Source organism: Agelaius phoeniceus, chromosome 2 (genome assembly GCF_051311805.1).
Source record: "Agelaius phoeniceus isolate bAgePho1 chromosome 2, bAgePho1.hap1, whole genome shotgun sequence".
NCBI lineage: Eukaryota > Metazoa > Chordata > Aves > Passeriformes > Icteridae > Agelaius > Agelaius phoeniceus.
The window spans coordinates 92,919,222-92,936,052 of NC_135266.1; the positions used below are offsets into that span (position 1 = coordinate 92,919,222).

The window sequence follows — 16,831 nt, forward strand, 5'->3', positions numbered from 1 at the left end:
CAGCACCGCCCCGGCAGCGGGAGGGCTCGCCGGGAGGGAGCACAGCGATGGCGCCGCTGCTGCTGCTGCTCCTGCCGCTGCTGTCCGCGGCCGCCGCCGCCTACCTGTGCTGCGGGCGGCGGTACACGGGCAGCGCGGCCGCCGTGCTGCACCGCCGGGGGCCGCGCCAGGCCGGGCCAACGAGCCCGCCCCGGGACATCGTGAGCGCCGGGCCGGGCTGGGCGGGGGGCGCGGGGCGGCGGGGCGGGCGATCACCTCACTTCTCGCCTTCTCTCCGCAGTGGGCTCCGAGGCTGTGCGGCGCCGGGCTGCGCCTCTTCGTCCATGTGGCTAACACGGTGAGTGCGGGCCGGCAGACGGGGCAGTGAAACCCGGGGCTGCGCGGGGAAAACCGGGCGGGGGGTCCGGAGGGAGCGGGGCTCGGCGGGGAGGGTGTGGCTCTCTGCGAGCTCTCGGGTTCTCCCGGCCCCACAGGTGTGATGCCGCGGGCACTGAGAGCGCCGGCCTCTGGCTGAGGGGGTCCTGTGTGTCTTCGAGTGTGGAGACCTTTGGAGCTGACATCAAACTCGAAATAGAGCTGCCAGCAGCTTTCCTTGGACGTTAAAGGGCTCGGGTCCCTCAGCAGCCCTGTGAGGGGGGTTCCAGCTGGGTGCTAAGGCAGCTGTGCCGCCGGGGCTCCCCTCGGCTGGGCTCTGGCGTGTTCGGGAGCCTGCGGGACTGGGACCCCTCGGTGTCGGGGTGCAGAGGGGACAAAAGCCTGCATCCCCTGCACTGCCCACCTCGCACCTGCTTCTGCTGGAAGCAGCTGGGCCTTATTGCTGCTGTTGCCTGGCCTTTCCTTTTGAGCGCACAAAAGTTTTTTTTCAGCCGTGTCGCCTGTTACAAAGCTTGATGTCCGGCTGGGCCTGGAGTGAAACAGCTTGATAGGCTGTGTTTATTTGTGAGAATACCTTAGGAGTGGCTTTCTGTCAAGATGTAACAACCAGAGTACTTTGTTATCTTTTGCTTTGTGGCGGCTTCTGGTGCATGGCGAAGGGCTTCTTTCCTTTCCGATACCTCCCTTGGAAGGGGGATGTGAGATTCTCAATCTCCTACAGGATTGTGCTGTGTTAGATGTAGATTAGGAGCCGTGTGTTTTCAAAAAGGTGCTGTAATTCTTATGCAATGTGTGAGGTAACATGCTGCTTTGTGGGGCTGGCAGTGTGAGCCTTGCCTCAGACTTGTACTGTATTTGTACATCCCACAACGTGTTTCTGAAGTCCATTGTTAAGGTATTAAGACAGGACAGAACAAGGCTGGTCTCTTTGGGGCTGTTGATGCTGCTACTCTGGGAGCCAGGGTATTGAAAGACTATTTTCTGCTGTCTGCTACCACAGAGTCTCTAAATTTCTCACACTTTTCCAAGTTGACTCATGTTACTGCGGGAGCTGGTTGAGAGATGGGCAAGGTCCTAATAGTATATAAAATAATAAGCTCCTGCCTTATCCAGTGTTTGCATAATCTGTGGAACATGAAGGAAGTAATGGATGGGAGCTATATAGAAGCTTCTTAAAAGTGTTGTAGCTGCAGATGCAGGCTTTCTGTGTGAGTCAGGGAAAGACAAAGGCAGAAGAATCAGAAGAATACTCCTTTTACAATTATATAAATATGAAACGTGGGGGGAAAGCATTTCAGGCCATTGTAGTGTAAAATACAAGTGTGCTGTTTCTTTACTGCATAGTATTGTATGCTCTCTAGGGTGCTCTGAGCCTGCAGCAATCGTGAGCATATTCAGCATTCCTTGTCCAGTGAAAGAAGGTGTTCGGTCAAAGTTGCTGCAAACCAACATTTTTGCTTGCTTTTTTCCTAGGCTTTTGGGCAGATCTGCTTACTGCCGTTCTTAATGAGGTAAGCGTGGGGACTTTTCTCCTGCTCTGGGTTTCTTTTATTTCTTGTTTTAGGTTTAAGGTACTTGCATTGCACACTGCTTGTAGGTTATCTGTAATTGTATTTATAAAGAGAAAGCTGCATAATTTGATTGGAGAATAAGATTACTTCACAGATGTTTGCTTGATTATTTTTTTAACTACTGTCATTTGAGTGGGTCTCTCCGAGAAGAAATTAATAATTTTTCACACTCGTGCAGGTGCATAGAAATTGTATTCACCAGCTTTTCTTTTTGCCTTTTGTTTGTCTTTATGTCTCTTTGTCTTTGCTCTTTTGTTAAAAGACAATCTTTTTTTCAAAGCTGGTGGCTGTGCAAATATGCTGTTCTTATCACTGATAGGGTTAAAAGAATAGTAGTAGTGGGGAAGTGAGGCCAGACATAAAGTTCAGAGAGTTTGGTAAGTTCTTTTTAATGATGTTCTCTATTTTACGTCAGCCTTCCTTCTTTCTCTCACATGTGTTTTTGTTCAGAAACTGATTTCAAGTATACATTGCACGAGGAGTAAGAGGACACTTGGGTAAGAGGTTCAGGAACCTCTTAGTGCTTTTTTCACGTAGTTTGCCCATCATTTAAAGGGTCATCTGTGCAGATCCCAGGACACTGAGAACTGTGTCCCCCCTGAATTTGACTTGGGATGTGGGCTTTTTGAACAAATCAAACCCAGGCAAGTGTCACTGCTGTTAAACTGCAGATCATTCCTGGATATCTGTGACAGGGTTTTGATCTCCTTGCTTTGTGTGGTCCAAGCTATGGATTTATGCTGCAATCTCCATTGTATTTGATTGCAAACAAACTATGTTCAAGTAGGTCATGGAAAAGTCTGAAGAGGTGCTTGTTTTAACAGGATTAGTGGTTGAATGTACAGCTTACACTACATTCTTCTTTTATTTTCCTCTCCACTCCTGTCTTGTTTGGTCTGTGAATGAGAGGTCTAATTAAGTGAATCAAGAACTTCCACCATTTCTTTCCCAGCTCGAGTTTACAGAGGCTGGCTTTATATCAAGAGGTAGGAGGCTTTGTTAAACAGGCAGAATACATTTGATGCTGCCTTTAGGAAATATGTGAGAGAGATTAGCTTGTAACTGTTGCAACTCCCTGCTGTGAAAGCAGACTGCTAAGACAAAATGTTCTTGGGTAAAGGTTCCTTCTGAACAGTCTGAAAAATTAGTCATAGTTGAGGTTGAAAACTCCAGCAGCGACTCTCTCTTATTCAGAATGAACAACTTCTCGCTTATGCGTTCCCTTGACATTCACGAAGATCCCACGTTTATCCCGGAGGTTGCTGCGGAGGTTACAGAAGACAAGTCTGAAGCTGAAAGCCCTTCAGATGTTATCAGGCAGCTGACAGATGCAAGGTCAGTATGTGATGTGCAAGAGAGAAGTGGAAGAATACACATGCTGGCACTGTTATGTTAGTGGGTAGCTGTCATTGTCAGCAATTTAGATTGAATTCTTGTTTCCATGCCCAGCTACTTGACAAAACAAATAGTGCTGTCAGTCATCTTGCCTTTTGTAATTTACAAATCACCAGTAATTACAAGCAATGTGAAAGAGAAAAGTCTGCCTTTTGGGGAGAGACCAAATTCTGCCCTTACCAGGGCTCTGGTTGCACTATCAGAGCAGGTACACTTAGTGTTTGGCTAGTCAGTAAAAATAGATTCCTTTAAGTGACTTTACAGGAGTGCTGTTTCTAGCCTGCAGAGAATCTCAAAGAGAACACCAGGTTTGCTTGGACGAGGGGAGGAACACACATTCTAAAGAAAACGATGCACAAGAAATTAGCTTTGTTAGTGATGAGAAATGGCCTGCTGCTTATGTGCTAGAGCCATTGATTTGGTGTTGAAGCAGTTCACTTGTGTGTAATTTTGTGTGAGCTGCAAGGTGCCTTTTCCCACTTCTGCCCTACACACCCAGATGTCCTCTTGGCTGTCTCTGTATTGAACTTTTGGCAGAGGTCCTGGGAGTAGATTCACAAGTATATTCCAGCTAGGCTATAAAGTTGTAGTGGTGAGTAGCAAATGTAAATCTGGAATACATTTTGAGCAGTTTAATGACTACTGTATTCAGTAGGAATATGAAGAAACTAGAACATACTTATGGTATTTGCAAGCAGCCCCAATGTCTGGGAAATGATTGGCATCTGACTCCAAGGCTTCAGAATGCTGAACACTCGCTTTATTAAAACTATATTATATTACATGACATCTATATTAAAGAGATACATACTATACTATATCATATTTACTTCTAACTACTACTGAAAAACTCATAACTGTCTCCAGACCAACAGTCCACACAGCTTGGACCTGATAGGCTAATTAACATAAACAATTCCACCAGAATCCAATTACCAAATTCCTTCAGGTAAACAACCTTCCCAACACATTCCACATGTGCAAAATACCAGGCACAGCAAGCAGAGATAAGAATTGTTTTTTCTTTCTCTGAGGTTCCTCACTGTGATTCCCAGGAAATATCCTTGGGAAGTTGTGCCTGCTTGCTCTCTATAAGAGAGCTGCAGCTACACATACACCAGGCAAAACTGGTCCCTTATTTCTGTGGCATCCCTAGTGTGCCTGTTGCCTGGCTTGTGTGCCAGGAGTCTGACAGAGCGTGAGCTGCAGTGCAGGGCCTGGCAATCCACATGGTTTGCTGTGAGTGATGCCCAAATCTGCATTGGACAGTGATGCTGAAGTCTACAGGTCTGAACAAATCTGGCTGTAGTAGCTCACAGTTGCACCTTTTAATCCTTTCTTTTGCAGGTCTGATTCTGCTAGGAACGGGTTTAGCTTCAAAGGGATCAAAGACTATCTGGAATGCTACCGGTAGGTGAAATTATGGTCTGGAAACAAGCTGTCCCACATGTTCCTCTGCTGTGGGCTGCCACTGTTCCACAGGCTCTCAGGCATCTCTTTGTTAGCATTGTCCTTGAGGTGCCATTGTTTATCATCACTTCCTGATGTTCTTTCCCTTTAGTAGAATAACAAAGGAAAGTCAGCTGGGAGAGCTGGCACAACTTTACAAGCCCTGCAAGGATATTTAAATGCCATTTTCTTTGGCTTATTGTCAGTCTTGTCTGAGAGAGATTTCTACATATCTTGTTTTCTCAAACATGAGTGAGAAGTAGATGAAAGTTGATCTGGATTATGCAAGTTGTGCATACTGTGGATCTCCGATGAATCCCTTGGTTCCCCAGCTCCATGTGCTTCTCTAAGCATGACACCTGCTTCCACCCAGTAAACGTGTCCAGCTTGGAAAGAGCTGAAAACGCCCCCCTGACTCTGGGGTTCCATGAGCTGTTGGCTGCCTGGTAATCCTAGTTGCCTCTGGGTCATGTGCCAGAAGTGGAGCCCTTGGAAAAATATTCTTTCACCCCTAGAACTGGTTCCTCAAGGGCCATCTCTGCTTGTAGGCTGTGTCATTGGAGCAAGGACTGACACTGCAGTCTGGTGTTACAGGTGCATCTTGGCCACAAGGCTTTTGTGTGAGCCAGAGATGGTGTGTTTGTGGTGAAACTCCCTTGCCAGGAGGGGAGGGAAGGTTTATTAAAGGTGGATTATGACAGTACTGCTGGCAGCCCCTTCTCTGTAATGAGAGGCCTGCATGAAGGGTTATGACCTCTTGGTCTTAGCTCAGTATACTGGGGGTTTCATAGCTTCCAAGCTTTCAGGAGCTTGAGAACTCTCAGTATAGCTCTCAACTGTTTTTCTCTGTTTATCTGTCTGGTGGTTCTGGAACATTTGGGTAACTCTCCTAGCTTTTGCTTCTCCTCTAAGGAGCATTCTGTGTAGGCAAATTCTCCCCTTAAGGAAAAGAATTTCCTGTCTTGATTGTGTCAGCAGTGTTCACATGATCACCACACAGAGATTCTTACCTGATTCTTGCTTAAAGCTGTCACAGCTGCCATCTTGCTGCATGGGAGAGAAACCCTATGAGGGAAGGTCTTGTAACAAACTTCCAAATTCTCCTGTCCTGTAGGAGTGGGAAGCTGACACCAACCCAGGTAGCCAAGAACATCATTGCCATGTTGGAGGACTGTGACAAATCCACGCCACCGCTCAGAGCCATAGTGCAATGGGACCAGGAGCAAATAATGCTGGTAATGACTGCCTCTGGTAGGAAAGGGGCCTCTGCCACCCCAAACATCCATTAGAAGGGCCAATATGCACAGAAAAATAAGTACATTTTTCCTTACTGTCTGTGTAGAGGACTACAAACAAGTTTGTTTTCCTTCCTGTGAAGAGAGGTAGCATCAAAGCAATCTGTTTCCTGCAGGATGACTGTTTATAATAGGACTTCTGTGCTTATGTGGCATCCATTAGTGTAGATGGTTCTAAGTTGTAGTTTCTCACCAGCATATGGTGGAAGAAGGAAACTTTGATAGACTGGCCAAGAATGCCATTTTTTATATCCATTCCATTACTGGTGATGACCTTCAGCTCAGCTAAATATATATATAGCATATGCTTTATGCTTTTTCTTTTTCTCTGTGCAGATGGCTGAGGCCTCCACTACTCGTTACAGGAATAAGTGTACCCTGTCTTGTCTGGATGGCATCCCAGTGTGCCTGAAAGAAGAGTTCAAAGTGGTGAGTTTCCTTGTCTAGCTGCCAGTTCCTGCTGCAGGTGGTTAACCTGGACAACTCACTGTGACAAGGTTTTGAGACCAACTTCTCAGCAGAAGCCTGAGAATATGTTTGTAATGTGGGGTTGTATGTGGGTTTGTAGTGAGTAGGATTAACAAGTTTTGCAAGGTGAAGAGAGATCTTGCATACAGCAGACGTGCTCCATATCTTGTACTGATCTCTTTAATCCACAGGGAGTAGAGGGTGGGTGTGGGAAACAGTCTTATGATGAAATGAGAATGTATAAAAGCATCTGTACAGTGGGTGTAACTGTCTGTATTTCTCAGGCACTGATTCTGCTCCACTGGCAAAACATCCCTCTCACCTTAAAATACATGTGCCAGAAATACACAAGTTCCTTTGAAAATTCCTACTGATGAAGATTTTTACCTGTGGCCTAACAGCTAACAGTAAATGCTTGTGGCAGTGCCATCAGGCTGTTGTAGGCTCTGCAGAGACCTACCCCTGTGGTGGGAGTCCTGTTTATGTACAGATTCTTCTGTTGCTTCCTCAAAGTAGAGTACTTAGCATATCCTGAAAATAGCCCATCTGTTATTTTGGAATTCAGCTAATCTTGATGCCAGGCTTCAGAGCGTGCAGATCTGAAATGTTGTAGCTCTGTCCATAGACAGATGGAACACAGAGCTGTGTGCCATGGGGCCAAGGTGATCTTCAGCTTCTGGGCATGGCAATTACATTACTACAGGGAGGCAGGCTTTGATCATCTGTTTCTGCTCTTATGTATCATGGTGTGAAAAGGACTCCTATGCATAGGAGAAAGACCAAACATTGAAGGGTCAAGTCCTGACAGACACCAACACGGGACAAGTTGAAGAGTAGTGCTCCCTAGCCCTTGCTTACCTTCTTGTCCTAATGTCTGGGATCTGTTGTGATGTTGAAGTGTGCATGTGCTCCTTTGCCAGGGTTTTAGAATGAATAATTAGGTGTCTTCTTGCTAAGGTACCTTACCATCACCGAGTGGGAACAGTGTATCTTGGGACACAGCCAGAAACAGAAGATGCTACTGTGGCCAAAAAGCTGCGAGAGGCTGGGGCTGTCATTATTGGGGTCTCAAACATGCATGAACTAGGAACTGGAACAACTGGATGCAACCCTAATAGGTAAAAATCCCTATCTTCTCTCTTCTCCCAGTCTAGAAATACCTATGACTGTCCAGAACTCACAGGGAAGGCTACAAAAATAAGGGGAAGCATGACCGAACCCTGAGGGTATGAAAACCCAGTACTGTACATTTGAGGGTTAGAGTAGCTGTGGAAGCCTGAAGGCTCCTGAAACCAAAGGAAGGAGAAGCTCCAAGTGTTGTCTGCTGAGTGAGGAACTTGTCAGGCCTTACAGGCCTGGAGGTGTGAATGTTTATATTATGAGTGGTACACAAAAGCTGTGACAGAAAACAAATAAATAGTCATGTAATGCTCAGCCTCAGTGATGGCTGAAGGCCTAGAACTTTGAGAGAAAGGTAGAGTCATCTCAGGAGAACATAGTGGCTTTACTTCCTAGCTAAAGCAGGTTCACTGAATTTGCTTTACTGTGGTGAATTCTCCAGCTATAGCCAAGCTGAGAGCTCAGCTCCAGAGCAGCGGTGCTCACAGCCTTGATGAGCCTTGTGTAGAGGCACACTTGGTGCATGTGCAGCTGGGTGGAACAAGGGCTCCCCCTTGGCTGCAGCAGCGTGCCAGCATTTCCAGCATTTCTTCACCGTGGGAGGGCGGCTGGATACCCAGTGGCTTGGCAGGACTCTGCTGGCTGGGGCTGTGGTCAGGCTGGAGACTTGGGGAGCTGCTGCTCGGTGATAAAGGGCAGAGCTGACTTGTTTGTCTGTAAGGGTTGCTGACCACCAACTGCTCCACCTTTTGGAATTGCATCATGCACTGTGGCAGGCAGTAATGGCATGGTGCCATTGCCAAGAGAAGAGCTGAAGTACCATCTTTTTTCTTGCTTTGGACCTCTTTTGGGTGGGCTGCTTATGCTCACAGGAGATTGGACTCTGAGGCAGAAGTCTTTATGCATCCTGTTTTCTAGAGACAGGCACTTTCTGATATAAAATGGCGTCTCTTTACCAAGAGATCAGAATCCCTGAGCTGTGTTTCTGGATCTTTTCCTGCCGTATAGTGCACACAGTCCTCCTAAGAAAAGGTTAAACAATCTTTGTCTGCTTCAGGTACCACAAGATCCCTAGGAATCCCTACAATCCTAACCACTTCACAGGTGGGAGCTCCAGTGGGTCAGCAGCAGCTGTAGCAGCAGGTAGGTGGTCCTAAGTGGAGTTGGTGGGAGGAAGGTCCTCAGCCAGAGTACCTCAGGCATTTACTTTTTATGGGGGGTTTGGGTTTAGCAGCTGGAGGGAACTTGTAGTTAAACAGAGAGCTCTGTGTGCTGTCTTGGATACAGCTGCTGGTAGAATGGACAGGGCAACATGTTGTGTCTCTGATCACAGGCCAATGTGTGGGTTTTTTGTAGGTCTCTGCCCCGTGGCTATTGGCACAGATGGAGGAGGCTCTGTGAGGATTCCTGCTTCGTTCTGTGGTGTGGTGGGGCTGAAAGGTAGAGCCCTTTAATCATGGAGGGGTGTGTGTTTGTCTTGTTTTCTGTTCCAGATAGAATGCCACAAACAAGTCAGACACTTATTAATTCCTGTGGAGTAAAATTTGACCAGAGAAACTCTGAAATATAACACCCTGAGAGTCATGAGGGTTAGCATGGCAGCATGGAAGTATTCTCTACTCTCTGTTGAACACGTGTTCAAAAAACCTAACTTACTTACATCAAATACTAAAGAAAATATGCATGCTGCTCTTCCTTTCTACCCTTTCCTTTCTGCCTTTAATCTGAGACCAGATACTCAGCCATTACTCTCTTTCTGTCCTTCACATGTGGCCAGCTTGACGAATCTTGATTCATCTGAGGAAGATGATGATGATAACAAAATGCAAGTGGTCAGAAAGGTGATATGAGTACTTGCAGAATACAGCTGGTGTTAGGCATGAAGTCTCACCAGTGAAGTGGGTGAGACCTCCCATGGGGTGCTGTCTTCTGCTGTTGATAATCCCCATCCTTCACACCAGAAATGCTGCTTCTGCATATTTAAATACAACTATTCCAAAATGTCCCTGCACATATTTCCCCTCAACTAAATAATTTCTATGGGGGGGAAACCAATTTCACTATTCACATGTTTCACTGATGAGACAGATTGGGGTCAGCAGAACAGGGTACTGAAGGATGAGAGACTGGGCTCTGAAACAGCAGACATAAAAGTGACTGGCAGGGGTTTGCTGTTTATTCTGGGTGCACCAGAGCCATGTAGGTGGCTCTTCCCAGTGACTGCTGATACCCAGCTAAGTCCCATTTCTTGTTCTCCAGGTACATTTGGGCGCATCAGTTGTCATGGCAGCTTGCCACTCTCCTACTCCACAGTCAGCGTAGGTAAGAGAACTTGTGCACCACTTCAGGGACCTTGCTGTGTGCTGCTCTCTCTCACAGGGGAGGCAATCTCTGCCTAGAAAAGGCTTGGGGAGGAAGGTACTATTTACCTCTTGTCACTTTTTTAATTTATAACTGGTCTCTTTTACAGGCCCTATCTGTACATCAGTGGCAGATGCAGCCATTGTTTACAGTATCCTTGCTGAGCCAGATCTGCTCTATCCATATGGTAGGTGAGCCCTCTCCCTCCCTGAGCCCAGATGCTCTCTCTTCCTAGAGGCATCTTAGAATAAAAGGAGGAACTCTTCTTTGTTCCCTGCAGGACTAAAACAGCCCAAAGCAACCCTATCTGAGATGTGTGCTCCTGACCTGAAAGGCTTAAAACTGGGAGTGGACTGGACATTTTTTAAGGTGCCTGGTTTATCTCTTATCTTTCTGCTGCTTTGCAAAATAAGATTTTAAAGGAGCCCAGTGCATTCATTGTTCTCTTTCCTGTCATAATTAAAGCTTCTCATATTTAGTCCTGTAACTGGAAGATAATACAGCCTGTGTGAAAACATCAACATGGAGATATTTTTTCCTAAGGCAGAGTTTTGAGTAAGAGTCTGTTGGAGGCATGAGGAAAGGTCATGACTGCTGCTTATTCTATTGGAAGCAATGCTTCTGAACTGATAACAAAAGGCAGTTAGTTTAAAATCAAATGAGGAAAAGGAGTGTATCCACTCGGTGACAGTGCTATAGCTGCTGAATGTTATTTCATTATTCCAATGTAGAAATGGGGCTTGCAAGCTGCTTGAAAATTGTAATACAGCCCCACAAATGTACTCAGGATTTCTTCCTGAAGGTAAAAAAAGACTCTTACTGGCTCTGGCACAGTGCAGACAAGGAATATTCTCTGCTCTGGAAAAAGTGACCTTTCCTTTTTATTAGGGGTGTGACCTGCAAGCTGCTCTCTTGCAGCATGTGACCTAAGTCCTGTAGGACTGTGTTTCACTGCTGTTAGGGACAGGAACAAGGAAAGCACCATGAGGACTGAAGTCCTGGTGAGTGTGCTCACCAAGATGAGCAGTTATTAAAGTTCTTTCCTCTTATTCTTTAGGCATGTGATGCTGAAGTCCTGTCTGCCTGTGAGAAAGGTAAAGAGGGAAAGTCTGTAAGTCTTTTATTGTGCCAGATCCTATGGTGTCACTTTGTGCTCCTCTTGTGTATGCACTAAATAGCTCTTGCCTGAAGTCCTTAAAGGCAGTTGCTTAAAGGAGTCTGCTGGATGAACAGCAGTAACTTTGTATTGGGGAAGCCCCCCTGACTGCTGAGGGTTAAAAAGCTCAGCAGTTGTAGGCTTGTCAGATTACAATAGAAGAATGCAGTCCAGTGTGCTCAGCCTCTGTGTGTATAAAGACAGATCTGTGCTTGGTAATACTTACTCTGCAAGCTTTAATGGTAAAAGACTTTTAAGGGAAGGCCTTGTTTCACAACATAATGCTCAGTAGTAATAGAGTACTGGGTCTTTGTGATATATCCAGTCCTCTGGTATTTCCTTGAAATCTGCCAAGTGGTACCTCTAGGGTGCCTTTGTCAGAGTTTAGACAGAGTTTATATCTTTGTGATATATCCAGTCCTCTGGTATTTCCTTGAAATCTGCCAAGTGGTACCTCTAGGGTGCCTTTGTCAGAGTTTAGACTAAGCAAAATTGACCCTGGTGAGCACTTGGGGGTGGAGGAGAAAGCCTCTACAATGCCTGGTATAGTAGTTGCATTGGAGCTGAGTATTCAGGCTTTGTCTGGATTTTCTTCACCCTCCTTATTTCCACAAACACAGTCCTACATTTATAGAGTTTTCTTAGGAGAGATGGATCCATAAGCAAGCTTGGGTATTTATGAAGAAGCTGGGGTCACAGAAAGGAGAGGATTCTTTGCAGACTGCAAAAGATTCACTTTTCCCAAAGTCTTGGTGTTCAGCCTTGTTAAAGTGCATCGAGATTTAGTGGCTCTGTATTGTTTGCCTGGTCTCCTGAGTATTCCCTGATTCCTTTACCATTATGGCTCAGAAGAGGCTTTGAATGGGATCTCATAATGCTAAATAATCACTTCATGCTGATAAAACACTGGTCATGTGAAGTGCTCAGGGAAACATTGTCAGTCCTTCTACTCTTTGGCTTAACTGGGAGGCTAGAGGGGTGAGGTGAATTTGCCTGAAATAGAGCAGGTAAGTTAGGAACCTGTCTGCAGCCCCTGCCCTGTTGGAATACTGAGATGTACTTAGGTTGAAAGCATTTCCCTGGGGGAAGCAGCTGCAGCTGTGCATGCCACACAGTGCACTGAAAATGCTTGCCCTGCAATGGCATATGGGGTCTCTCACTCTGCAGGGGTTGGGGATTTGCATCCTTTCTGTGAAGTCTGGAGAACTCAGGGATGCTGTCTGTGCTTTACCTGTCCTGTACACAGCGGTGAAGCACCTGCAGAGTTTGGGAGCCAGTGTGGTTGAAGTCTCTCTTCCAGAGATGGAGGAAGCCCGAGTGGCACATGTGATCTGCATTCTCAGTGAGATGAGGGACTTCCTGCAACCTGACTTCAATAAACATTTCCATGAAATGGTAAGTAGCAGCAGCTTGGAGCAGTAGTTGTTCTGACTGATACAGATCAAATATCATGTCAGTGAGAAACCTGATGTGCTCCTGCTTCTTCTATGACAAACTATCTGTTGGATGGCTACTGGTATAGAAGAGCAGACTGGGAAGAGAACTCCTGGGCTGTCACAGTTCAGTTTCCTGCAAGCAGAGCCTTGATCAGTTTTTTTCTATTTCAGAATTTGGAAACTCGGGCTAGCCTGGCCTTGGCTTGCCAGTTCACAGCTCTGGATTATATTAAGGTAAGGAACATACTGAGGTGAAGGCTGAAGGGAGGCACTTAGTGAAACTGTAAAGGTGGGGTAGGGGCTTCTCTTAGCCTCCCCACATGCATGGGAAGATGTCACCCAGCTTTATCTGTCCTCTGCTGTGAGAGCATGCTGGATAGTAGGGCACCACAGAGGAAATGCCACCTGTCCTGTACCCTGATTCCAAATTGTGGGAATGGTGTCTTCTTTTGCAAAGGCAGAGATGCTGATGGGCAGAGTCTGCTAGCATCAAACATGAATTTTGTGAGCCAAGAGGGCCCATCAGATAGTATTCTCTCTGCTTGCAGGCAAATCGACAGAGAACTCGGAGCATGAGATTTTTGCAAGAGATCTTCAGCACTGTGAACTGTATCCTTACACCAGGTATTGGCACTCTTGGCTACAGAGACAGTCCTCAACAGCTGCGTGGTGCCTTTTAAGAGCAGTCACTTCATTAACTTCCCCTCCTCAATTTTGAGAGTATGACTTGTGCACTTTGCTGTGACTTGCATCCTTAGAGGATAATGCAGCCTGATTAGAAAGACCACTGTGTATTTCTAGACTTAGTGGTTATATCCATGGCACTGCATCAGGTTGCCCAGAGAGCATGCAGGATCTTCATCCCTGGGAATATTCAAAAGCTATTTGGACATGGTCATGGGCACCCTGCACTTGCTGACCATTCCTGAGCCAGAAGGTTAGACAAGATGACTTCCTGAAGTCCCTTTCAAGTTCAGTCATTTTGTGATTCCTCCACAGCTGTTCCTTGCACTGCTCCAAGAATTTATGAATCTGACCTCTTGACTGGGAGCAGCGATATGACCTCTACAGTCCGGTGCATGAGGTAAGGAGAATGCTACTTGCACTACAGAAACAAACGTTTGGGAACAGCTGGCAAAGAACCTCAGACTGTAAGGTGGGAGAGATTAATCATAGCTGCCTCTACCAAAAAAGGATGAATTTGCTGCTGTCCCCAGGAATATTGATGACAGCTTTTTCCCTCTAGGTTCATGCAGCTTGGTAACTTCACTGGGATTCCAGGCCTTGTGGTCCCCATTGGATATTCTACTGCTGGGCTCCCGATTAGCCTCCAGGTGAGTATTTGCTCTTTGTGAATGCTGGGGCACAAAATTCCCAGCTGGCTTTGTCCTGAAGCATCACAGCCAGGTCTCTGCTGTTCCACACAGCTCACTTGAGGAGCTAGCAGTTACTGGAAGTAAAAGCTTTAATTTGAGGGTGATTTGCCTCACTCCTAAATGGCAGAGGTCTCTGGATATCTTTGAGAAAGATTTCTCTGTCTCCCTGTCTACTTGCATCAATACCCAGTATTCATCGCTATCCTTTCCTCTCTTAGGTGTCATTTCTGTAACTTCTTTTAAATCCTTTCCCCTTGAAACAGGTCTCATGTAAAGGAAAGATCTGTGTCTTGCAATTGAAAGTCACACAGCTGCCTTTATCCCAAATACAGTGATGCCATACTTACTGGGGTAAAAGGAGAAAACATCTTTTGAGGATATTGAGGTGCGGGGAAATTGTTTCCAAGGCTTTCAAGAGCATCTGTATGATGCTACTTTTTTCATTTATCCTTCTCCTTCTGCCTCTCATCTTCTCCCAGGTCATGGCAAAATGGTGGGATGAAGCTGTTCTTCTGAGGATTGGCCTAAAGCTAGAGCAGTTCCGTGACCAGACCAAAAAACCATCCATTTATTATGACATCCTGGCGTGATGAAGCAACCAAGATGGGGAGCAAGTCTGGTTTTTTCCTAGTCTGACCTGACCAAGTATTAGAGTGAACTTGTTTTCAGTGATCATCAGAATAAGACATAGTAGCAGGCCCATCTGAGGAATGGGGACAAACCACTGATCTAATCAGGCACTGAGGCTGAGCAGACATAATTTCTGCTCCCTGCTTGGTGGATGGTCCAGATTATACTAGGGAGACTAACTGTGCTAGCTAGTTGGGGTTTTGCCAACAGGGGAGGCTGCAACTATCTTCTACAATTTCTTCCCATGCAGGAGTCCTGTGTATGGGTGGAAGGCAGTTGCATCTGCAGGACTGCATGCAGGCAGTTCATACTACTGTACATGGCAAGGTAGAACCTTAACCTTCTCATGGTACTCCTCCTCTTCCAGTACAGAACAAAGGTACTGTTTCTGAAGGGGAAAGGCAGCAAACAGTGCCTGGCCCCTTGGAATGAGGAGGATCTTAACCCACCTGCACTTAGGCAGTGTTTGTTTTGGACCTGTACTCAGGCACTGGGTACAAAAACCCAGCAAACCATAAAGCCTGTAGGTAAGGAGGTGCTGCCAACAGTGCAAGGTCAGCCCAACAGCTGCAGTGTCTGGGTGTGCTCACTGCCCCAGAGTCCTGCCTCTCTTAAAGCCTGGCATGCAAGGGAAGGAAAAGCCACACCATGAACCCTCCCTGACTCCATCCCAAAGCCCTGGTGCAGTGTTTTGGCTTTTTTTTTTCACATCTCCATTTCCCAAGCTAAGCCTTGAAGAGCCTCTTTTCTCCTGCTGGTTGCTTATATATAAGCCTACTATCAAATGGAAGAAACCACTGGATAATGCTATGAAATACTGTTCAAGGGGTGCTGAGCCAGCTATTAGAAACAAGTGGAATTTCTAGGAAATGCTACTGAGTACTGAGCTACTGCAAAATTGAAGCTGGATGCAAGAAAGGTGTTGCACAAAGAGCAAAAGAGCATATGCAGCAAAGAGCCTGCTCTAGATAAGAAGCCAATCTTCTCTTATCTTTAAATTACTTCCTAAAGTAATCAAGGTAGACATGGATTACTACATACAGTATGACATGGCTGTAAACCACCATGTTGTTTTATTGAAAGGCTCCAAACTGTAAATTTCCTAGTACCTTTGTCCTGCCAGCAACATTAGGGCCATGTGAAAAGAGAGGCTTAGGAGTAACTGAACCTAAGCATTTGTGTTCATTTTGGGGTGAATGCTCAGAAGCATCTCCTGTTGTCTACTTTATCAGGCATCCTGGGATTGTGATCAGGCTGCTGGAGCAGCTGTCCTACTAACAGCAGAGATCACTGTATTGTTATGTAGCTTGGAAGGAAAGAAGAAACAGAAAGTAGTTGCAGTTTCTCCCAAGTTCAGTACTGTTTTGGGATTTCTTTTTCCCATACCTACATATTCCTTAACCAGAGCTAGCACTTTACTAATGGCTGAAGTTGTCAGATGGCATCTGAATCCAAGAACATTGCATTGCTGTCCCCTGCTTAATTACCTGAGTTAAAAGATCAACTCCCACCATCAGCTATCACCAGCATGCACAGTTAATTGTGTGGCTGATAATACTTTTTATCTTGAATGGGATACTGCCACAATTGGTTTTTTACTGCAGTCTAGTATAGCTCAGCTTTAGGAAGAACAGTCTCAAAGCAAGCTATTTCCTATAGTATTAATGATAAGTTATTAACACTACCAACATAAATTACAATGAAACTGCTGAAATGTACTGCTTAGCAATAAGGGAGTTGGTAAGAGTTTCACAAGAATAAGTTTCAGCTAGGAACGTTTCTGCTTGAAGGAAATAACTGAATATTTCCTAATACAATGGTATTACTCAAGAATTAAGAGATGAGTGTCTAACATATTATGATCCTGCTAGATAAACCTATTTATTTCAAATCTCTTCCTAAATGCCACACTACCCTAAAATTCTAATTTCAATATTTAGTTCATTCTGTGGGCATGGTGAGGGAGCTCAGGTTGCTAGGAGGAGAGAGGCTGAAGTAAAGAGTTAGTTTTTAAAAATACCTGCATCCTCCTAACAGTGGGAAGAAGAAAGAACTGAGTTTTTACTGGCTGACAGTAACACTGCTTCCTCCCTTGGCCTAAACATATTTCATCAATGCACATTTCCAGTGCAAGAATTTCCTAGTACTGAGGTCACTAAAATAAACTTTACTCATCCTGGTGAAAGGCCCCTGTGTTTCC

The 16,831-nt window shown here is 45.7% G+C and overlaps 1 protein-coding gene across 1 annotated transcript; it reads left to right on the top strand.

Annotated features, from left to right (window-relative positions):
* Position 1: 1 nt before the first annotated feature.
* LOC129134980 (uncharacterized) lies at positions 2-16,816 on the top strand. The gene is made up of 20 exons (XM_054654800.2): positions 2-200; positions 281-337; positions 1,849-1,886; positions 3,141-3,281; positions 4,689-4,751; positions 5,905-6,025; positions 6,422-6,514; positions 7,511-7,671; positions 8,730-8,815; positions 9,029-9,112; positions 9,932-9,994; positions 10,143-10,220; positions 10,314-10,402; positions 11,091-11,127; positions 12,436-12,584; positions 12,797-12,859; positions 13,174-13,249; positions 13,625-13,709; positions 13,872-13,959; positions 14,481-16,816. Exons 1-20 carry the CDS (start codon positions 48-50, stop codon positions 14,589-14,591), a joined length of 1,836 nt encoding a protein of 611 aa, XP_054510775.2. The 5' UTR covers positions 2-47; the 3' UTR covers positions 14,592-16,816.
* The last annotated feature ends 15 nt before the right edge of the window (positions 16,817-16,831 follow it).

Excerpts from the sequence above, each read along its gene's own strand:
- LOC129134980 (XM_054654800.2), top strand. The coding sequence starts at position 48 with ATGGCGCCGCTGCTGCTGCTGCTCCTGCCGCTGCTGTCCGCGGCCGCC. Across the intron at positions 1,887-3,140 it reads TTACTGCCGTTCTTAATGAG|AATGAACAACTTCTCGCTTA; the intron begins GTAAGCGTGGGG and ends TCTCTTATTCAG. Across the intron at positions 7,672-8,729 it reads ACTGGATGCAACCCTAATAG|GTACCACAAGATCCCTAGGA; the intron begins GTAAAAATCCCT and ends TGTCTGCTTCAG.